The following is a 24,811-nucleotide window of genomic DNA, read 5'->3' as shown; positions in this document are numbered from 1 at the left end:
TGGAAGATAGTAAGACAACCGGAGAAGGGTAAAAAAATGGTGAATTTACTCGAGGAGAATCCACACCAGCCGAAAATTAGGGGACTTCCTAAAACTCACAAGACGAGAGTACGAATGAGATCAATCACGTCGTGTACAGGGAGCGCCGACCACAGGTTGGCCAAACTCACTCACACCGTCTATCTATCTATCTATCTATCTATCTATCTATCCTACTGTATGTATGGCATATATAAATACACACACAAGTGAGTACATTAGTTATGTACAGGTGACTACTGTACATATTACAAGTAAACTCACATGATAAGTGCAAATCAGCACAGATGATACTCACATACGAGCATGACACCGTACAGCAGTACCATGTAGTGGAGGGGAAGGGGGGAGAGGTGGGAGATGAGAGGGAAGCGGCAGTCATCAGGGTCCCCCCACCTCAGATCAGCTACCCCTAGCCCCCTCTCTTGTGGTACATCCAGGAACATCAACATACCTGTGGGGAGAGGTTCAAACTGGGGTTAATTATGCTCGGGGTCAGTTGTTAGGCTGCCAAAGTCTTTAAACAGCTAGAGTCACAGAAATAATAATGGGAAGGTGTAACACAAAGGTAATGTTTATTTTTGTTGATATTTATCATTTCGCCACTTATCAGCTTACAAGCCGTTCGGGCCGTTTATTCGTGGCGATATTAATAATAACAAAAAATAAATAAATTCAAGAGATAATGTTAAAAGTCGATAGCTGGAAGAAACAGGAAATATAGCCAAAATGTTTACTTAATAACAGCACTGTAAACTTAGAGCACTTGTGTGTTCAGAAAGATTAATTATAACAACATTCGCAAACACTTCATCGAGATTCACGAAAGTTGCCGATTGAATATCAAATTAATGGGCATATAATTATTTGATACTAATTTAAAAGTTAGGAGAGAAAATGTTTGGTTAGAGCTGAACGAAGTTAAAAAAAATCACCGGGGCAATATGTAGACCACCAAATCTTGATAGTATGGAAGCGAAATTTATTTGTAAGGGTGTTACTTTAATAAGACTGACTGCACCATTCTAACCGGAAAATAATGATCAGAGGAATTCTTAGAAGTTCAGTAGTTGAAGCCTGCCCCTTCAAGCATCTTATAGAAGAGTCTAACCGGTGAAATAATTGACTCAAACTTGTGTTGCTTTAGAGAAAGACTCGAATATATAACACTGACGTAGAGAGTAAGTTAGGAAATAGATATCATAGAGAAATAAGATCTGAAATAGAGCTGACTTTATGGACTAAGATTACACTTACGTTGGACGGGGTAAAACATAATAAGTTAATCTTCTGCTGTAATTGCACACAAATTGTTAATAAGGGAAATAGAGATGCACGATATTAAGAGTGAAAATCTCAACATGATTAGGTCAAGGTTAATAGACGTGGACACCAATTCATGACCACAAAAAAAATACGACGTATAAGTAATTCAGATGAAGACGAGAGGTTTACAGGAAGTCCGTAATATGGACCGAGAAATTGTTAATGTAAATTACTGTAGTGCAATGAAAAGTGTTATGGTTAGGAAATTAATATACAGTATATAGGAAACCAGCAGTCAGACATCGAAAGCCAAGACAATGATATACATAGTGAGGTAAATAGAGTGGAAGGTCTTATATCAAGGAGCGTTAGTTAATACTAATATTATTTTACAACTTGACATTATCTACCGTTAGTGAGACCTCACTTAGATTATTCTGTTCAGTGTGATCACCGTTTGAAAATGTAAATATAAATATTTTAAAGCAGTCATAAATGGATGACCAATTTATTTCCGGACCGGTAGAAACCTTTCATATAGACACAGATTAATTAAGAAAACTGAATTTGATGACTTTGCATTTTCTTGAGACGCTGAAGGAGAGGCGATATGATTTATATCCAAATGGAAGATAGGGATAAAAAAGTGATACATATATTGTTCTATTAAGTGTATAAAAAAAACATTTTATATGACTAATCCAAACATCGTTTCTCTACCCATAACTTGGTTCTTCCACTTTATGTAATGTTTTAGTGACACAATGTACACGACCCTGAAAATTAATAGCATAAATAAACTTTCTACTGCAATAAGCATGACTATAATCAATAAATATACAAAGGGAGTTACCTTAATGTTCATTTAGTGACTCACCGAACACGATCCTGGTTGTGGCGAGAGCTGCAGGGTCACAGGGGCGGTGCAGGAGGCGGGTCAGGTCACTCAAGCTCAAAAAGTCGCGATGCCTAAACCCTAAGGCCTGAGTCACACAAGATAAATCTTGATAAAATCACACAGGAAAATGGGAAACAATGGAGCATCTTAGCTTTCGTCTTTATTCAAGACAGGTAGACAGTTTCATACATTTTTTATTTAGTCACCATGAGTCTACAAAAATGTAATTTTTTTCTGCTATGTTTTTTGGGATGTTTACATATGTGTGACCCTGAATTTATTGAAGAAGAACTGCAACACATTCAGTCCATTACACAAACATTTGAGTCGCCTTCATTGTTTGTTGATCGTTGTTTTAAAAGGGCTAAAAAATCCTTTTATTCTTCTCAAACTAGACAAGTTCTTACAAATAAAAATATTTTGACTCTACCTTACGCAATGAATTTGTCCAGTTAGCTAAGTCCCTTAAATTATTAAACATTAGTGTTATTTTTAAGTATGACTCAAGTATTACTAATATGTTAATCAAGAATAACCCAACCTTGAATGTAAATGGAAGTGTTTACCGCATTCCAAGTAGCAATTGTAACGGAAATTATGTAGGTCAGACTGGGAAAGCATTGCAACTTAGAATTAAACAGCACAAGTACAATATTAGAACAGCATCTGAAAGCGGTGCACTTTTCGTTCATAAAAGGAACAATAATCATCCCATACATTGGGACAACAGTTTAGAAGTGTATAAATCATCATGTGTCACAGAAGGACTTCTGGTTGAATCAAGTTTGATTGAGAAATTAATTCTATAAACCTTAGTGATGGTCAGTACAAAATTGATAATATGTTACACAAATATATTTGTCAGTGGCCCAAGGTTAAAAATGCTTTGGAAGCATTTGAGGTAGATGTAGGATATATATATATATATTACACACACGAATATTAGGTAATTCAATATGGCAGACTTCTACGTATCTGTAACATAGGTAATTTAATATGGGTATTTCTCTGAGTTAATTTTACTACAATGACATACTATATCGTTTCAAACAGAGTGTAAAGAAAGACGTTTAAGAAAATTATATAGTTTGGCAAAAATGCGCAACAAAAGGTTGTAGAGCAGGTGAAACTCACCAAGGCATAAATGCGTGCGTGCGTGTTTACAGGTATTTAAATGTGGATTGTTTGCTTTTATACCTGTAAAAATGCGAGTATGTATTAGCATATAACAAACTAAAACTAAGATTCGAAACCAGATTGGACCAATACAATGAGATACCTGCAAACTGATAACGACGGAGAAACGAGCAATATAATCTGAACAGATATTTTTCATCAGTTTTCACAACCGAAAATTTAAGCATGATAGCCGAGGAAGCGACTATCTACACAGACAGTGACGAAAAAAGATTAAGTGAGATAGTAATCGGAGTAAAGTGAGCTCTAATATCCTCTAACTACTGTCCAATCAGTTTAACATCAATTGTAGGCAAATTACTGGGAGCAACAATTTAAAACTCTATTCGAAATCACCTGGAGAAGCATAAGTTGATCAATGATTCCCAACATGGTTTCACAAGCGGACGCTCATGTCTAACTAATCTATTAACATTATTTTCAGCTGTTTTCGAATCAGTGGACGACGGGCACGAATAGGATGAGGAATATCTCAACTTTAGCAAAGCCTTCGTCAGAGTCCCCCACGAAAGACTAATGCGAAAAGTGGAGGCTCATGGCATTGGAGGAGATATTCTAAAATTGATTACAACACAAGAACACAAGAATGGAGGAAACTGCAGCGGGCCTATTGGCCCATACTGGGCAGTCCTATTTACACCCAACCCCTATTGCTCATATAAGCATCCAACATATGTTTGAAGCTATCCAGCGTATTCGAGTTAATGATGATATTTGGTAACTTGTTCCATTCATCCACTACTCTGTTTCCAAACCAGTGTTTACCTATTTCGCGCCTAAATCTAAGTTTGTCTTATTTAAAACTTACTTTATCACAACAGGTCAAGAGTAAAGGTTTGGAATTATACGTCACGAAAGATTTAAGTAAAATTTAATAATAAAAGTTTACCGTAATAAGCGTGCAAGTTACATAATGAACGTATAATTTAACCGCTCATAGGAGCGATTTGGTTTGTGCAGGAGAATAAGACCCATGTCGTTGATGCGATGAGTATAATTCGGCCAAAACCTGTTAAAGAACAATTCACATATAACAAATGCTGGTATATGAGAACACACAGTATAAATAGTACGATCAATATATAGTACATAACCTATTAACGTCTTAAATATAACTCACATGTTACAACTGCTGATACATCAGGACACAGTTTGTATAATATGATCAATATGCAGTACATAAATACACTTATTAAAGTTATTTAGAGTTCTTAGAGGATTTAATAGTTCACAATCACACTCACGTTTTGGGGTCTAGGGTTTGACCAACGAGAACAGATATAATATCCTCTTGGTAGATGTTGGTTGAACGAAAGTTCAAGATGTTGTCTCAACGGTAGAAGGCGATAGACTGTCCCTCAGGCATTCATACAGCTGCTACCAGCTCCATCTCGCTTAGTAAGCTATCCTGAGTTGTCAACAGTTTCTTCAATCAACATGTGGCCGGCACGTGGCGATGACACTACCCCTGTCGGGCTTTGCTCGAAATCACGGAATATCATTAGATTCACTCTCCAACCTCTTCCAACAGGCAGAGTCTCGTCGCTGGGCGTATTAACACTGAGTCCTTTGTCTTCACTTTAACACTTCGCACCAGGCCATCTCTGCTCGGTAGAGCCTCCAGTACTCTCCCTAGCATCACTGACTCCTGGGTAGGGGTTGTCCAGAGATGATCACGATATTCCCAGCGTGGAGATTACGGCGAGTTTTGAAGAACTTTTGTTGCTGACGTAGTGTTGGGAGATATTCCTTTACCCACCTCTTCCAAATTTGGTCCACAATGAATTGGGCATGCTTCCATCTTCGTCGGTACGCTTCTGCCGTGGACCGATCGCCTACGGTGGACAGTGTCTCCGGGTTCATCCATAGCATGTGAAGCGGCGTTAGTGCTTCTAGATCCTTTGGGTCGTCAGACACTGGGGTGATGGGCCTTCCGTTGATGATCTCTTCTACGGCGCAGAACAAAGTGTTGAAGCGCTCATCGTCTAGTGTCTGCGTGCCCACCACTCCCTGGAGGACCTTCTTTACAGTGCGGATTTGTCGCTCCCACACTCCTCCCATGTGAGAGGCTGTCGGGGGATTGAACTGCCATTTTATATGTTTTTGTTGGAGGGCATTCCCGACCTTGTCACTGTTGTTCCAGCCGCTCACCGCCTCTCGTAACTCTCGGCTAACTCCAATCATGTTAGTTCCCCTGTCAGACCGAATACACTTGGGAGGTCCCCTACGGCAAGTGAATCTTGTCAGAGCATTGACGAACGAGTCGGTGTCTAGTGAGGTGAGGACTTCTAGGTGTATGGCTCTGGTGGTCAGACAGGTGAATAAGCATCCCCATCCCTTCGCCCGGGTTCGTCCTTCTTTAACCAAAAAAGGGCCGAAGCAATCAATTCCAGTGTAGATGAACGGCTGGCCTCATGGGCGCACTCGCTCTTCTGGCAGGTCGGCTTGGCGAAGGTGGGTAGGCCTCCAGTTGCTTCTCCGACAAGTCACACACGCCCGTATTGTGCGGTGGGAGTAATTTGCGGCACTTAAGTATCCAGTACGTCTCACGTATTATGGCCTGAGTGTGTTCTCTTCCTGAGTGTTCAGCTCTAGTCGAGTGTACCTCTCTCACGTTGAGTCCTGTGATCCTGTTGTCCCTTAGTAACAGTATGGGATTCTTCTGGTCTGGGTGGAGAGCGGCATGCTTCAGTCGGCCACCAGGGTCGTCCCTGTTCTAACATTCCTAGTTCTCGAGGGAATCCTTTCTTTTTCATAAATCTTAAGACAGCTAATTTCGCCTCTTCCAAATCTCTGACCTGGTGCCGATTTTCTCGGTGATGTTTGTTCTTTTGCTTCCCAAGCCGCCATTCTATAAACCTTCTAATCCACGCTACTCTCTTCAGAGGTCGATGCCACGAGGAGTACCTGGCCCATAGCTTATCGAGGGTACCCTCCCCCTGGTCAGCGTTCGCCGTCAGCACCGTGGTTTCCTTCTTCACTTCTGGGTCTCCGTCTGTAAGGTCTGGAATCCTCAATGGACTTTTTGGCCAACTGTCTTCTTCCAAAAAGAGGAAAGCAGGTCCCCGAATCTACCTGCCCTCCTCGTTGAGCTCTGCTCCATGTAGTCCACGACTAGCGTCGTCGGCTGGGTTCAGTGCCAACATCACGTGGCGACATTGTTCTGCATTGCGAGTCCTCGTGCATTGTTGCCACTCGATTGGCCACGAAGAAATGGAAGCATCTTTCGGTGTTTCGTATGTAATGAAGGACTGTCGTACTGTCTGTCTAGAACACTGACCTGTCTATATGTAATTCAAGCTCTCGCCGTAGTTGTTTGCCTGCCTTGGCAGCCAGTACTACCGCGCAGAGCTCGAGTCGAGGTATGGTCTGCTGTTTCAGAGCGGCTAGCTTGGCCTTGCAACACACTAAGGAGATATGGTGGGTTCCATCTTCACACATGGTCCTCAGATACGATACAGCTCACTACGATACAGCTCACTACGCTTGTTGGGAGGCGTCGCAGAAGTGGTGTAGTTGCACGGCAGCCACTGGATTCGCATCCTCGGGTCGGTAGCACCTTGGAACGTGAACCCGTGATAGGTGAGGAAGTTCATCCAGCTATCTTAGTCATGCCACCCTGTTCTGTTCAGTCATTTGTTCATCCCACCCAACACCTCGTCTACACTAATCTTGGAATATGATTTTGGCTCTTATGACGCTCGGAGCGATGAGTCCCATTGGGTCATATATGGAGCTGACCATACTCAGAAGACCTCGTTTCGTCTCCGGTTTCTTAGGAATATGGACCCGGACCGCTAGTTCGTCCTTTTCCAGGTCCCACAAGATTCCCAACGCTCGTTCAGTGGGGAGCCTGTCGTCTTTCAAATTACTTCCTTTACTCCCACGTTTTTTTCTGTCTGTGGAATTGCCTTGAGGACTTCCTTGTGATTACAGACCCAGTTCGTAAGCCTGAATCCTTCTTATTGCCTGGGAGTTCCGGTTCTTCATAGCGAAACGGGATGGGAAGTTGATTGTGTCCGTCCACTTGAGTAATTGACGTTGACCACTGCATCAGCACTCTCTTGTCTTCGACAGAGACGGGATCATCGTTACTGCAGGCAGAGTCACATTCCCAGAAGTACCTGACTTGTTTTTCCAGATTTGTTTCCGAATTTAGTGATGCCATTCTGACAAAGTGGTTGATCACGACATAATCACGGCTCACCACTCCAAGCGGTCCATTTATAGTCCAACCTAGAAGGGTGCGTGCTGCAAACTGCTCTCCTTCCTTCCCGGTTCCTACTTCTAATGGTGCTAGTGCTTGTGGTATGTCTAGACCTATCAGGAGATCCACTCTTTTCGGTGCTTGGCGTAGCGCAGTACCTCGGAGGTGTTCCCACATGGTGACGTCTTGGGTGTCTGCGACCGACGCTTTCAGAGAAGACGGTAGATTCTCAACAACAATGATCTTGGGGATAGTGATGGATCGGCTCTTTCTCACTCCTACACTAGCCACTTTCACACTGATCTCTTCGGTGTTTACACTATTTCTTTCTTTCATGATCGTGCCAATGGAGAGGGAAACTGACCTTCCTTCTGTCTGCAGCCGGTTAGCTAGACTACATATGATCGGTTGCTGCCTGAATCCAAGAGAGCTCCGGTGACCACTGCTCCTTTCGCCTCTTGGTTCTTCTCTTCCACCCTGACTTTCACTATTTGAAGTGCGACTCTGCTGGACCCTTGTAGTCACAACTCGCAGTCGTTGGGTTCTTCACGCCGATCATCAATTCCGTTGTTGGTTATGGTTTCCCTGACCCATCTATGCGGATTTTTTTTCCCCATGGTGTTTGTACCGGCTTCGATCTTCCATGATTTAGCTCCACAATTTGCCGATTCCGGTGGTGGCATAGTGGCCTTAAGTTGACTCATTCCAGGTCGCTTGTGGTCAGGTGATATGTCTATTTGGTAGGCGCCCCCAGTGATTGCTCTCTTCACCCTTTGGAAATTAGTCTTGTGTTCTCCTCTTTCAACTTTGCCCCGTTGCACCTTGCCACTGCTTGTCAGAACTCCCGTGAAGTGCAGAAGCCTCGAGTGTACTCCAGAGCAGCCATCTATACAACATACCATCTTCTGGCTGCACTCCGTTATCTGGTGATTACGACCCAGGCAGGTGAAGCAGCGACGTTCTTCCCTTACGAGGGAAGTTCGCTTTCCTGTGGACATGCTGAGGAATGTCCGCACATCTTAAGAAGGTGATATCCGCGGCATAACGAGCAGCGTTCATCGTCCGTTTCTCTGGTTGTCCTTATTCCTCATGTTACCAGACCCACAAGTTTCTTCCTCGACGAGGATTGGCGTGAGGGTAAGTCTGCCTATATTCAGTTTGGTTCCTCCAGTCCTTGTCCCTTTGGGGCCTCCTCCGCCTTGTCGACCGTATCCATAGTGAATTCTGTTACGAGTGAGCGTTCCATCGTTGGTTGTGGATTCGCAACGTGAACGTCTTTTGTTTGTGACGTCATTTCTGCCGCGTCCGCTCGCTTTGTTTACTTTAGTATGGGCCCGGCAGTGTTTAGTTAAGTACAGAGTATCTCCTTTCTTATTGTACAATATGTTTCTAGTGGTATAACGTGTAAACCTTGCTCGACTTTTATAACACCAAGTAAAGTATTATTTGTGAAAGATTATTGTTAATCATATTTTGGAGTTCCACGGAAAATAACTTACTTATTTGTGAGGTTTCGTGTGGTGGATAGACCACGTTGTTCATCGTAGTTTCTAGACTAAATAAGTCTTTACTTTTGTGTTCATTATTTTGTCACTCGGTTGAGTCATTTATTTGATCAGATTTAATTTGTATTTATTTATTTTTGTACATACGGATATACTTATTGTTTGTTTATTTGTTAATATATTCTGTTATTAAACTACTGCATGTATTTCAATATACCCCGTAGTAATGAGGTGATAATTTGGTGGGATCTATTCCTGGACCTATAGTACAAAGTGTAATTTGTGATATTGTTACACCCTTAAGAGGCCCAAGGGTCGTAACAATTCCAACATCCACTAGATCCCAGGAGGCTTCCCTTGCTTCCTTTTGTATTTATGCGCCTTATCCACATAGTCTTCCCTTATCTTTCCCTTTAATCTCTCATCTAACGTATGTATTGATGTACTTGTCAATCTGATGTAGTTCTCCCAGAATCTTCAAGTTCCTCATGCAATTCCCCAGTTCGTCTGAGAACTGTTGGGAGCCTTTCGCATCATTTAGTTTCACAGTTGGACCTTATTAGTTGACAGACGTAAGTGTGCTTGTTGCCGTGACGTTTCTCTAATATGTCCAAAGCTTCCATGTACCATGCTTTGGGATCTTGTATTTGCAGGCATCCTCGAAAAGCGTCCTTAGCGGAGCTGCCGCAGGCGACGAAAGATGCCTCTAATTTCAAAGCATCAAGTATCTGCGGCATCCCAACGTGTCGCTGGAAGGGTCCCTCTAACTCCCAGTATTCACCACAAGCTCCTCCGCTGAACTTACTTACTTACTTAAATGCGAGTGACAGGGGGGAAGGAGGTTCAGGGGAAGGATAAAGGGAGGATTGAAGTGAATTTTAGAAGGAGGGAAAGGTGCCGTGGCTAAACACAGCTTGCGTGAGGGGGTTTAAGTTGGAGGCAGCAGCAACTCGCCTGGACGCGGCGAGGAGGTGGGAGGACAGAGTCAGGTGAGCGTCAGGTCAAGCGTCAGGTGCGTGTTGGGTTGAGCCATGGTTTCTCAGTACTTGGTCGGCTTGATTCGGTGTGGTGTTTTCTTGTTTGGAGGAAATGTCTTGGTCTTCTGTCTTCTGTCTTGGTATTCTTGTTAGCTTGAAGTTGATTTTCTTCTTACTCTCCTCCTCCTCTTGTTCTCTTGAAGTGTCCATTCATTCGTGTTTGGGTCTTGTTCTTCGTCTTCATCGTGTCTTAGGTTTTCGTAAGTGTGGATGAAGTCGGAGACGGTGAGGTTGACCACGTGGGCTTCTGCTCCTGGGGCCTCGTCATGTTCTTGATTCTTTGTGACGTGTGTCTTTTCTTGGGTTTTCTTTTCTTGATTTTTCTTTTCTTCTGTTTTTTCCTTTTCTTGGGCCTCTTTGTAGCTCAGTTTCTTGTCAAGTCGAGCCTTGGCTATCTTGCATTCCTCCTTCCATTTGGGGCAGGTCCGATCGGCGGAGGAATGTGGGCCGCCACAGACAGCGCATTTTTTCACTGTGTTAGGGCAGACAGCGTAGCGGTGTCCGGGGCTGCCGCACAGAGAGCAGGTGTCCTCCTGCGCCTCACACTTGTTGACAGTGTGTCCGTAGTGCTGGCATTGGTAGCAGCGTTTCGGTCTGCAGTAGGGCTTGACTGGCACAGTTACCCACGCCAGTTGAGCCTCCTTGGGTAGGGTTGCATGGTGTCCGATGAGGGCAGTGGTGTCGGACAGCTTCTTGACAACTTGGAGTTGTCCCTCGAGGAGTTCGCTCAGCTCTGCTTGGTCCACGAGGGCAATTTCGGCGTGGGAGATTACTCCCAGCTTCAGGTTGTCCCATTTGTAGGCAATCATCTTTATTGGGATGCCGTTGATGTCGGGTATCTCCGCGAGTTGTACGGGCATACCCTTCTCGGCGAAGGTGATCGTGATGTCTCCATTGAGGTTCAGTCGTTCCAGCTTGGTAACCCCCATGATCCCATTAGTTTCAAAGAACTTCTTGAGAACTAAGAGGTTTAATTTCTTGGGGCAGGTCGGCTTATCCGGACGTATCCGCGCCACGTTGTCAAACTCGTAACCGTTCATGGTGAGAGAGGGTCAGAGAGTGCTGGTGACTGCTGCCGCTGAACTTCGGCGCCGGCCTTTGGGAGAACCTCATAATTTCTAACTGTTTCCTCACCCAGCCCTCGGACCTAGGTGGGTCGCCCTTTTGGTCCTTCATCAACGTTAGTGGTTTCAGTGAGCGAGCTTGGTGCTTGGAAGTACTTCCGCGCTCCCCCTGGTGAAATGTTCCCGGCTCCGTGGTTAAGGTAAGCGTCGGGAGTCCTCTTGCAGTATATAGCGCTTCTTCGTCAGTTTCGGTTTCAGGAAGGTCGTTTCTCTGGTAGTGATAACGCCTTTCCGCGATCTTCTGTTGTCGTTGTTGAAGGTTACTGGTGTGCCCTGAAGAATGCAGTGATGGCTAGGGAAACACTGAGTAACACTGAGTCCGTTTATTATGGATGAGAGAAATACAAGTGGTGACTCGTGTGTGCCATGCGCGGCTCACACAGTCAGACTGAGGCGCCTTGCCATATGGCAGCCTCGGGGCAATGTTGCCACATAACACGTGCAGTGTTGCCTCGTGATTATATATATAAATGCTACTCGGCACAGTAGCTTAGATACATAACCTACATCTCCCTCCCCCCTCACGCTCATAGTCTTTGTCATGAGCGGACTTCTTAGTTCTAAGTCGCTCCGAGCGTCGAGGTGCACTGTGGGGCGGATCCTCGTGAGGTGTAGGTGACTCGTCTTCGGTCAGGGGGCCAGCAGCAGAGGGTGGGACTGGCCGGAGGAAGCGGCGGTTCCTCCACCAGACACGGCCACTCGGCATCCTGACCTTGTAGTCCCGCGACCGGCCGACGCCCATCACTATGCCAACCTTGTGCCGACGTGTCGTCGTCGGGTCCTGGACGCGGACAAGGGCACCAATCTCCAGGGGCTGAAGAGGGCGGGCACGGTCGTCATACCGAGCCTTGGCGTCCTGGGCACGTGTAGCGGTGCGGCGGTAGCAGCTCTCGGCTTTGGTCTGCCACTCCTTTGCAAAGGCCTTGGCGTGTGTAGGAACGCAAGAGCGGAGAGGGTGACCATACAGGATCTGGGCAGGGGTAGCCCTGGGGCGTGTGGTCGATTCCACCCTCCTGATGTGACTCCGCTGCTGCTTGGGGCTGCGTGGGCCATCTGGAGGGGGCTGCGTGCGAACCACCCTGAGGGAAGTGCACTGCTGTCCTCCTCGTCTCGGGCTTTTGGGCTTGGGTTGGCGGCAGCACTTGTCGTAGTGTCCATAGCGACCACAGGCCTGACACTTGTGGCCTCGTGCAGGGCACCTGTCTGTGTTAGACCAGTGGCCCTTACGGTCACATCCACGACACAGTGCGTCGGCGGCCGGGCAAGTCTTGGGGCTGTGCTGCTTTCCACAGCTGCCACAGGAAGCACTAGGCGGAGGCGTGGAAGAACGTGTGGCAGCCTTCGCGTTGTTGGCCGCCTTCTTATCCTTCTTGTATTGTGAGATAGCTCTCACAGCAGGTGGGGCCCATAAGGCAGAGGTGGCGGACTTGGTGGCCTCGTATGACCGACATTCAGTCACTACCACCTGGAGTGTGGAGGAAGCGTCCAGGGGGATGAGTCGCTGCATCAACTCTTCGTGCCTGACACCTGTCAAGATCCCGTGCTTGATCCAGGCTTCCTCACATTCCCGGCTGTGCGCCTTGCAGACGTCGATCTCCTCCGACAAACTCCTCAAACGTACAAAAAAGTCGTCAAAGGATTCGTTCTCCGCCTGCTTGCAGCTGGTAAAGGCACGGCGACGCAAAGCCTCGTTGTTCCGACCCTTAACATGCTCCTGTAAAAGGTCGAGCACATCCGTCACTGAAGAGGTAGAGTCGGGAGGCACGTGCAACGTGTGCTCCAAAACTCTCTGGGTCTCCAGCGACAAACACATTCGCAGTTGGATGAGCTGTTTGTTTGGAGGCATGCTGTCAAGGTCCACCATCGTGGAGTAATCTGTCCAACGCCGCCTCCACTCACGAAAAAGCTGAAACGTGACGTCTGGTGAGAGGGCGGGTGGGGGTTGAACAGATGCCTTGGGAGCTGTTGGGGTAGCAAGAGTACCTGGAGGACGCTGGTGTGGTGGAGGAGGGAGTGTACTGGCGCCTTGAAGCGCGCTACCTGCAAGTGAGGGAGGGTGGGTTAGCGCCAGGGTCGCCAATAGCGCCTCAAAACGCAACTTTTCCTCCTCTCTTCGTGTCGACTCCCTCTGAAGTTCCATCTCTCTGCGTCTCTCGTCCCGGTCGTCCATCCACTTCAGAATTGTGGCGATGTCCGTCACTGGAGGTGGAGGATGAGAGTCTGCGCCCGGTGGAGGAGAAGGTGGTGGGGAGTCGTGTCTCCCATCTTGACGTCCCTTCTTACCTCCCATCTTTGTGTGTGCGTGGACTGCACTGTTTAATATATAAAGTGGCGCCTCAACAGCTCGAACCACATATATATGACATAAACAGCGCAAAAATCACGCATATGGTCCAGGTCCACTGTTCTGTCCGTGAGTGAGTGCGTGCGTGTGTGTGTCTGAGAGAGCGGAGCGTGGTCCGGCAAGACCGTCAGTGTCCCCCGGATGTCGCACGAGAAGGGTGTGCGCCTGCGTGCTCCGTGGGAACCACAAAAAAACAGGCCAATGCTCAACTCTCAGCTCTAGACACACACTAATACACTGACACTAACACTGCCACCGTCACTAAAACGCACTGTGACGGCGCAACACTGCACATCGCGGCGAAACACAGCGCAACGCAACACAACACACTATGAGTCGACACGCATCACCGGCAGACGTAACTGTCGGCATTGTTCACACACTTTGTAAGTCCACAGATCCTAGACACTGCGCCATGAAGGTTACTAGTGTGCCCTGAAGAATGCAGTGATGGCTAGGGAAACACTGAGTAACACTGAGTCCGTTTATTATGGATGAGAGAAATACAAGTGGTGACTCGCGTGTGCCATGCGCGGCTCACACAGTCAGACTGAGGCGCCTTGCCATATGGCAGCCTCGGGGCAATGTTGCCACATAACACGTGCAGTGTTGCCACGTGATTATATATATAAATGCTACTCGGCACAGTAGCTTAGATACATAACCTACAGTTGTTGTTGAGAGTGTTGGGCCGTAGTTCAACAAGGGCTTTTGCCTGTAGGCGGCCCGTTTGGTGGTTCTGGCTGGAGCTCTTGGAGCAGCCAGGCCGGATTTGGGATTGGGTATGGAAATTATCCGACCTGCAGGTATGAAAGGATACTGCAGGTTTGCAAGTGTAAGCGGACCCTCGGTCAGTGAACGCTTGCCACCAACCCCCACTCTTGGACGTGGTCAGTTTCGGAGTGGCGCGCCCCCCGAACTGGAGTCCGCACTTGCTGGGGAGGATACTTCCTAAGCTATCTGGGTGGTGGGTATCGTGTGATGACCCGGAGAAGGTGGTGAATGTGGTTTGTTTGGGCCTTTGAGATTGCTACCAGCTCTGTTTGTAGGGTGGAGCAGTCATTAGAAAGTCTCAATAGGAGGGTCTGACCTTGGGTGTAGAAGGCCGCTTCGGATCTATGATGTTTTGGTCCACCGAGCCGTCTGTGAAGTATGATGCTGCATCAGCCGGTGTCTCAGTGGCTATGGGTTCCTGAGTTGTTCTTTTGAGGTCCTCCTTTTGGAGGTTGGCTTTGCTATCACTTAGTTCTGTGCTGCCCTTACTTTGTAGTCGATTCATACCTTTGGTAATGTTCTACATCGCTGTCATGTGAGCGAACATCTGCTGCGTCTGTTGGTATTGCTCAGATAATTGCCCCTCAATCCCTCCGTCTGGTGGTTCCTTCTCTTCTCGGGATACAGGTTTATCTCAGGCTGCCTTGGCGGGGTGGGTGTGGCGCGACAGTGTCTCATTTTTAACTCATTCCCTTCCGTGTCCATGACTGCCACAACAACGAGGGGGATCTGTCTTTCTCGATAAATGTATGCAGTACCTCTTGGTATCAGCTACTACTCATGGTGACTTCCCACGATCGCTGATATCACGCAATTGGAGATGTCATACTGACGCGTGCCATACACACGAGTGACGTCACACAGTGCCATACGCAGGAGTGACGTCACACAGTGTCATACGCACGAGTGACGTCACACACACAGTGCCATATGCACGAGTGAGACACTCACGTTTGCCATACGCACGAGTGACGTCACGCAGTGCCATACACACGAATGACGCCACACAAATAGTGCCATACGCACGAGTGACGTCACACAGTGCCATACACACGAATGACGTCACACAAACAGTGCCATACGCACGAGTGAAGTCACACAAGCGCGTGCCATACGCATGAGTGATATCCCTCAAATACGTGACGTGCCATACGCACGAGTGATGTCACACTTAACACGACCACACAGACCCCACAATCAATGTAGGGACTCACTACATAACTGATGTCACAAACACTACTCCGGCGCCCTTACTTAATTTACGCAACGTTACCTAGTTGTGTACACAATGTCATTGTTTATTAACGGAAAGAGCACTTCACATTGACACGGGACCTCGTACGTTTTGATCACTAACTCTCCCGCGTTCCTGTCCGAACAATTTTGGCACCGAGACTAGTCTTTTCTGACACCAATTTCTCGCAGTTGCTGGGGTGGCTATCCACAATGAACACTAACACTCGCGCGCGATCGTCCGAACAATATTGACACGACGTCCTGTCCTTCTGATTAAGATCCTCTTCTTTTCGCTCCCTGCGATGACGGATCCTCAGCTGCTTCCAGATGGTCCGGGAAAGAGGAAATACCTCAGCCACGCGTGGTATTCGTTGGGTTGGTACCCCTGACTGTATATCCCTAATATACTTCATCGCACAAAAGTCTGCTACAGTATACGGTACTCTACTGTATTACAATAGCCTTCTATTCGCGCTAAAAATAAACAGTCGAATGCTCTGTAGTTTTTGATTGGTAGACAAATGGGAAGAAAACCAACAAGTAGAAGAAAACAATAACTGAAATAATTTGAGAATGTGTGGTATTTTCCCCTACCACAGTGTGATAGTTTACTCTTTCAAAGCACTGTCCTTAAGAAACTGATATCTTTGTATAACCTCCTTTACTTGTTTTGATTTATGCATGAGGACGTCGGTTTTTGTGATTCGATGTGGAATTAAATCATTTATTACATATGCGCAACTGAAGTGGTAGATAAGTGGAACCGCCGAGTTTTGTCTCCAACAACCTTTTATGTGGAAGACAGATGCAGGACTACCCAAGGTGCCATCATCGCTCTCCACAATGATGGTCTCAGCAAATGCATAGTGGCAAGACGGACTGGTGTGCACAGAAAAACGTGAGCAAGGTGGACTGTTACGCCAATGCCTCGTAGACTCGATAAGTCATTGCTGCTGGGGGTGCATACACAGAATATTAAATACACTTGTGAATAAACATATGTATGTTTCAAAACTTTTTCTAGCCTCTAAAATTTCCGCAAGTCATTTGGAAGAATTCGTAAAAGTTGTGCTGGTTAAATGAAATCCGTGAAAATGGGAATCATATTACACATAATTTGCATTAATGTGCATTGGTATTTCATTCACATACAGTATGTGTGGGTCAAAGGCGTAACCCTTAATTCTTGGGGATTGGAGACAGAAATAAGATAAAAGACGCTGAGGATTAAGGTTATCGTGTTTTGACGTGAATAAACTTCAAAACATAACAACCTTAATCCTCAGCGTCTTCTATCTTATCTCTATTTCAAAATATGTCCAACCTGGATATGGCAGGTTGGATGTTGTCAGGGTTAATTTATGAGATAATGGTGGGAAGCTATGTTGTACAGTTGTATTTATTTGTTGTTTTAACTCATTCTTGGTTCGTTCAAAAGATTTTCTTGTGTTCGTCCCACCGATTTTATTGTTAATATTAATAGTTTGTTGGTTTTAACATTGAAATTAATTCAACATATGCTTAGTGTCAGCTTTTATTAGTGTCCATTGCTATTGATTGTTACTGAAGTTGTTAGCTGGCCTTACCAGCATGTATGTCCACAACAGCCACGTCATACCCACAATGCACAACGATGTAACTCGACTCACTCGAGTGACGAGAGGTCTGTGGTGTGTGACTGTGACATCTGGACCAGACACTGTTATCGCCCGGACGATATTTGTGTGTGCTGGCTGACCTTTATTCGAGGATTTCCAGTCCCTTAGTTAAGTAGAACGTGCATTCTAAGTTTACAAAGCACTTTCTTGAACTGAAGTAATATAGTAATTTAAGCAACATCACTAGTTTGTGTGTGGAACATAATGATTGCCGGTTGAGTTAGTCTTGGCTTTTATTGGCGGTTTTAATTTCCATGCCTTTTGTCTATTTGCACTTTTGGGCTGTCACATTTATAGGTATTAATTTATTAGGTTATGGATTATTTTTTTAGATGTTACTTGAGCTGCCATAACTTGTGACTTGTTTAACGTTAGTGATATGTTTTGCTGTACCAATAACTCATGCTTTTATTATGCTTACTCATAGTTGTTTGTTTTGCCGCTTCACAAATGCCCTGAGTTTATTATAGAGTTTGTTTATAAAGTTAAATTGTACTATGGTTTTTACTGCCCTTCACATTACCAGACACCTGTCAACCACTTTAATTGTTTAGCTATTTTAAAGTTTAATTATTGTTAATGTTTTCAAATAAAATTAATGAAATGGTTTAATGATGAAAGTTACATGAAAATTTGTAGACTGATAATTTGTAATCAAGGGTAAGTGTTTGGGTACTACACAGACACCACTGGGTGCTTCTCTCGAATAAGACAATCTGGCTGGTGTTTTCCTGAAAGCAGATGAATATGTCATCAAGGCTCTGCAGTAGCTTACAGAGGCTACTGAAGATATGCGATCCAAACTACCTACATTCGTGTGTGCTGCATACTCACCATAAGGCATCCAGATTGTGAATATCCCTGAACTGCGATGGCACCGCTTCTGCAAGCACATGAACAAATCACAAACTTCCTCCCACCTTTGGCGCTCTTAAAGACCACATCCTGAGAACACATATCCAGGCTAGAGCATGGGGTCAGGCAAGTATCGCTCAGAATGGCTTCTACAAGGATATCGATAGTCAAGTGAAGCCGATGACAACGGAGGTCCTCCAAACCCTCAAGGCTATCATCAAGATGGTCAGATGTCAGTGCAAAAGGGATTGTTCCTCTTCCAGATGCTCTTGCAAATCAAAGGACTTAACATTTCAGATATCTGTCTGTGCAGTACAAAGTGCCAGAATGATGAATTTTTTCGGGACACTACATTGAATGACAAAAGTGATGATTATGATGATGATAATTGATGTTTCCCAGTAAACGATTTTGCTTCATCGTATTGCGTTTTATTATACTATAATATTGCCCCTGATAGTCTTTCCTTTAAGGCCATTTAGATTTAATTATTCATAGATGTTGCCTAAGTATAAAACATTGTGCTTCGTACCATTGGATTTACTGCCCCGAAAATGTAAGTTTATCCATTATAATCAAGACCCGAAGTGGCATAGAACCAGAAATATTGAGAAAAATGCTTCGTGGGTGGTCATTTTTTTAAATCCAAGATGGCCGCCGTACATACTTTCAGGAAAACAGAAACATTGGTTTTTAATTAATTATACTCTTTAGTTTCCCAAAATGTAAAATTTCCGTCCAAAGGAAAAACAAAATAACGACAACCAAGCTCTGAACATCGGAACTGTACTATCAAGGAAAAATGAGACAGGCAGAATTTGACTCGGGGAGAGTTTATTCTTGGTGCATTCCAATATTTCTGAAACTGATGTTTTATATAAACTACTCTCTCTCTCTCTCACCTGGTCGCAGTGGCTCTGATGTGTCTGGTCACTCATCCCCAACACGACTGCTTCCTCCTTACGTCCCTCTAACTTTGGCTCCCATTTAAGTTCTTCTGGCTGACCTGTAAGTTCTTCTGGGTCTCCTGTTGGTTCACTCTGCGGTGAGTGGTGTGGCTCTCGGTGAGGATCCATGACCCTGAAGAAGAAAGGGCAACTTATGAATCCTCTAAGGATTAAGCACCCCAACATATTTTCACCTGGCGATTAAATTCAAGCTAACCTAATCTAACCTAACCTAACCTAACCTAACCTAGCCTAACCTAACCAAATTTAACTTAACCTAATCTAACTTAATCTAATCTAACCCAATCTAGTCTAACCTAACCTAACCTAATCAAAAGTATCCTAACTGAACATAACCTAATCTAATCTAGGAAGTTGGTGATACAACAGTAATGCATGAATGTCTCAATTGAGTCCTGGGTTCGAGTCCTGACTATCAAGCAACGCAGGTTACCGACACCATATAAGACTGAGACCACAACCACCAAGTGACAGGTGAGAAGTTAAGTGCGCATTTGGTACAGCCGAGGGTCGCGACCTATACACCTACAAGTGAGATCCCACAACTTATCTCACTTGGGGGATCGGTGGTCGAAGCGGTATCGTTCTTGCCTTGCAAGCGAGAGGTCACGGGTTCGATTCCCGGGCCGGTGGAAGTTGTTTGGACTTACTTCCTAGCCCCCATTAGTCCCTGTTCACCTAGCAGTAAAGTAGGTACCTGTTGTAAGTCGAAAGTTGCGAATTCGTATTCAAGGAAAGTTGTTGGAGCTTCCAATAACTTGATGACATAAACCACTGACTCTTCAGGCTTTTATGCCCCTGACTCTTCAGGCTTCTACGCCCTTAACTCATGAGACATAAAGGCAAGCATGAACTTAGCATGCTTCCCTGTTGAGAGCTGTAAACGCTTCTGCGCTTCACCTTACACAAGGATGTAGGGGAGTGCCCAATAAATAAAAAAAAATCCTGGTCGGTTGTGTGGTCTAACCACATATGGGGACAAGTGCCCACATAGGGTGCTCTTATTGGTCAATCTCCCTCAAATGACCCCTCAGTCCCTGACTCCTCAGTCGGCGCCTGTTGCCAGCATGGGGGCCGCCAGCAACATAAACGCAGAAAGAGCGCCTCCTATCTGTGTATACACACACACATCTGATACTGATACTGTGCCTTTTCGTCAGGTCACACTGCCATACCCTCTAAGATTTAGACCTCAGTGATTGTAACAGTAACAGTAATGTTGCTATGGAAAACATTGTTGGCTGTTGTGGTAATCCAATGCCAAGGGCGGTGGGCCGCCCAGCCACCCTTCCTTCTGCGCAGACCTACACCACAAAGTTGTGACTGAGGACATCGATAGTGTGTGTCTGCAGGAGTGTCTCACACCTAATGGTAAGCCCCCACCCAGTCTGCCCAATTATGTGTATTATGATCCTAGTTCTACTCACACATGTTTGATGTATGTTAAGAAGTCACTCCCGCATGTACCTCTTGTATCCAAAAAGACTACCAACCTTCAGTACCATGGGATCACTATCCACCTGGGCAACTCCACACTCAACGTGCTAAATGCCTATGCTCCCTCAGATCAGCTTCAGTACACAGATCTCCCAGACTTTTTACACGCTGAGCCCACTGTCCTGATGGGTGACCTGAATACTAGACACAAGAAATTAGGTGACTCCACCACTAACACCAATGGTAGGAGACTTATCTCACTTCTCAGCGCATATGAAGATGTTCAAATTATAGGTAATAATGAACCAACACACATCTATGGCGGGGGTCTAGACTAGTGTATTGGTTTTAATCTATCATACACAACTCATAGCTCTGATGTTGTCACTGATCTTATGTCTGACCACAGCCCAATCCAAGCTAGTATACATGTAGCCAATGACACCCCCACTGGTGGTGAACTCAACAGACGTAGAATCACAGTCAAGCAAGAACATGAAAGCCAGTTCATAGACTTCATCCATGACTGGTACAAGGACTACTAACCTGACAACTACCAAAGTTTCCATGACGATCTGATAGATAAGACTTATACATACTTCACCAACAATGACTCCACCAAAAAAAGGAGAAAACGTGGTCAGCATAATGGGAACAGGCAACAGCAGTGCTATAATGACCCTGAGCTGAAAAAACTCAGGGCTAGGGTCAGGAGGGTGGGTAAGGGTTACAGACAATGTAGAACACCTCAAATGTTACAATTGTATCAAGCTTCCCTTGCTGCTGTCAGGGAACGTGTAAACGAACTCAGACAAAATGCATGGGAGACATATGTCAACAGCCTGAACCAACACACATCCCTCAGCAAAGCCTGGAAAGACATAAACACAATCAGAGGTAAAAACAGTAAACACGTCTCCCATCCAAACCCTCTGCAAAAGTCGAATGAGCTAATAACAAAGTGGGCTCATGTGTCGAGCTATGACATGTTACCAGCTAGGACTCGGGGACTCCTTGATGCGAAGTCTGTACTGTAGAGAGAAGTAATCTTATTAGCTTTATGCTGGGCAAACAGCACGATGAGTGTGATGTTCCATATACTGAGTGGGAGCTTGACGCCGCCCTCGCCAGGGGTAGGTCTACTTCCCCTGGAGAGGACGGAGTCACCTACAACATCGTTAGACTACTAAGGCGTGTGCCGGGCAATCCATTATTGGCATTGTACAATATGAGTCATGCCGAGGGCCAACTACCCACATCATGGACCAGCAGTATTGTTGTACCAATACCGAAACCAGGACAGCCTGATGCTTTTCGTCCCATATCACTAACCAGCTGCCTGTATAAGACTGGCTGACAGTATAGTTCTTGGCAGACTCTTTTATAGAATCCAGAGACACATGTCTCCTAACATAATTAGCTTCACCCATGTGTGTGTCCATATTTTATATACTGTAAAAAAAAAAAAAAAATATATATATATACACATATGTATATATATATATATATATATATATATATATATATATATATATATATATATATTTATATATATATATATATATATATATATATATATATATATGTAACCGGTCGGAATTTACTGGACTTTAATTTCTCACTTGACTTGGGGTTTATTAAAGATTGTTAGATGGTAATTGCAGTGGAAGCGCCCCTTAGTGAGAAAAATCCCGAACCAGCACAAGAACACTAAAATCTACTAAACAAAATGACTTGTCCGTGACCCGTGGAAGGATAGCGTCTGTGACTGGGATGAATGAGACACACTGTAAAATTTAGACACTTATATTCCCTCCAACACTACAAACACAATCAAATAATGGTGCACCAATATGCGCACCTCTTAACTTGAACTTAAAACACGACTCTGGGGAATAAAAGTTATACATGATATTGAAATTATTAGAAACTCAGGCATCAATAAATTTAAAGTATTAAGAAATGTTGCTTGCACACATGAAACAGGCCTTAAGGGCTTTCAACAAAATTATATCACCCCAACAGATGCACAATTCCTAACCTAACTTAAACACTACTCTGGGGAACAAGGGTTATACCTGAGATCGGAATTATAAAGAAAAATTAAATGCATTAAAGGAATTAAATCACAGTATCACTCTGGTTCAGACAGTGATACCATCACTACAATCAGAATAGACACAGGCAATAATACCATCACCACCATCATGGTACACACAGGCAGTGTTACTATCACCACCATCATCGTACACACATTCAGTGTTACCATCACCACCAACATGGTACACACAGGCAGTGTTGCCATCAAAACCATTATGGTACACACAGGCAGTGTTACCATCACCACCATCATGGTACAGACAGGCAGTGTTACCATCACCACCATCATCGTACACATTCAGTGTTACCATCACCACCAACATGGTACACACATTCAGTGTTATATCGCACCATCATGGGCGCAGGCAATGTTACCCTCACCACCATCATGGTACACACGGGCGGTGTTGTTGCCCTTCCTACAATCATGGGTACACAGGCACTGTTACCATCAACACCATCATAGTACACATAGGCAGTTTACCATCAACACCATCATGGTACACACAGGCAGTGTTGCCATCACTACAATCATGGTACACACAGGCAGTGTTACCATCAACACCATCATAATGCACACAGGCAGTTTTACCATCAACACCATCATGGTACACACAGGCAGTGTTACCATCACTACAATCATGGTACACACAGGCAGTTTTACCATCAACACCATCATGGTACCCACAGGTAATTTTACCATCACCACCATCATAGTACAGACAGGCAGTGTTACTATCACCACCATCCTCGTATACACAAGCATTGTTACCATCACCAACATCATGGTTTCACACCACAGCACAATCATGGTACACACAGGCAGTTTTACCATCACTACAATCATGGTAGACACAGGCAGTTATAGCATCACCACCATCATGGTTTCACACTGGTAGTATTACCTTCACCACCATCATGGTATACACAGACCGTGTTACCATCACCACCATCATGGTACATAAAAGCATTGTTACCATCACCACCATCATAGTACACACAAACAGTGTTACCATCACCACCATCATAGTCCACATAGACAGTTTTACCATCATCACCATCATGTTACATACAGGCAGTGTTACCATTACTAAAATCATGGTAGACACAGGAAGTGGTACCTTCACCACCATCATGGTTTCACACACGTAGAATTACCTTCACCACCATCATGGTACACAAAGGCAGTGTTACCATCACCACAATCATGGTACAAACTGGCAGTATTACCATCACTACAATCATGGTAGAAACAGGCAGTGCTACCATCACCACCATCATGGTACACACAAGCATTGTTACCATTACCACCCTCATGGTACACTCAAGCATTGTTACCATCACCACCATCACCACCATCATAGTACACACAGACAGTGTTACTATCACCACCATCATGGTGCACACAAGCATTGTTACCATCACCACCATCATGGTACACACAAGCATTGTTACCTTCACCACCATCATGGTATACACAGAACGTGTTACCATCACCACCATCATGGTACATAAAAGCATTGTTACCATCTCCACCATCATAGTACACACAAACAGTGTTACCATCACCACCATCATAGTACACACAGACAGTGTTACCATCCCCATCATCATAGTACACATAGACATTTGTACCATCACCACCATCATGGTGCATACAGGCAGTGTTACCATTACTACAATCATGGTAGACACAGGAAGTGTTACTTTCACCACCATCATGGTTTCACACAGGGAGAATTACCTTCACCACCATCATGGTACACAAAGGCAGTGTTACCATCACCACAATCATGGTACACACTGGCAGTATTACCATCACTACAATCATGGTAGAAACAGGCAGTGTTACCATCACCACCATCACGGTACACACAAGCAGTGTTACCTTCACCACCTTCATGGTACACTCAAGCATTGTTACCATCACCACCATCACCACCATCATAGTACACACAGACAGTGTTACCATCACCACCATCATGGTGCACACAAGCATTGTTACCATCACCACCATCATGGTACACACAAGCATTGTTACCATCACCACCATCATGGTACACACAAGCATTGTTAATATCACCACCATCACCACCATCATACTACACACAGACAGTTTTACCATCACCACCATCATGGTACGGACAGGCATGTTGAGAGTCGTAG

General features: G+C 44.9%; 1 protein-coding gene across 1 annotated transcript in view; it reads right to left on the bottom strand.

Annotated features, from left to right (window-relative positions):
- The window catches only part of LOC121863878 (vitamin K-dependent gamma-carboxylase-like), a 67,011-nt gene extending 45,024 nt beyond the window's left edge, over positions 1 to 21,987 (bottom strand). The window contains exons 1-4 of the mRNA XM_042362793.1: positions 21,878 to 21,987; positions 19,043 to 19,220; positions 2,183 to 2,288; positions 338 to 493 (exon numbers count right to left, since the gene is read on the bottom strand). Coding sequence (XP_042218727.1) covers positions 338 to 493; positions 2,183 to 2,288; positions 19,043 to 19,220; positions 21,878 to 21,987 — 550 coding nt within the window. The remainder of the gene's footprint in view (positions 1 to 337; positions 494 to 2,182; positions 2,289 to 19,042; positions 19,221 to 21,877) is intronic.
- Positions 21,988 to 24,811: the final 2,824 nt, after the last annotated feature.

The sequence above is a fragment of the Homarus americanus genome, unplaced genomic scaffold (genome assembly GCF_018991925.1).
Source record: "Homarus americanus isolate GMGI-L3 unplaced genomic scaffold, GMGI_Hamer_2.0 scaffold48354, whole genome shotgun sequence".
NCBI lineage: Eukaryota > Metazoa > Arthropoda > Malacostraca > Decapoda > Nephropidae > Homarus > Homarus americanus.
This window is presented reverse-complemented; position numbering and strand designations above follow the sequence as displayed.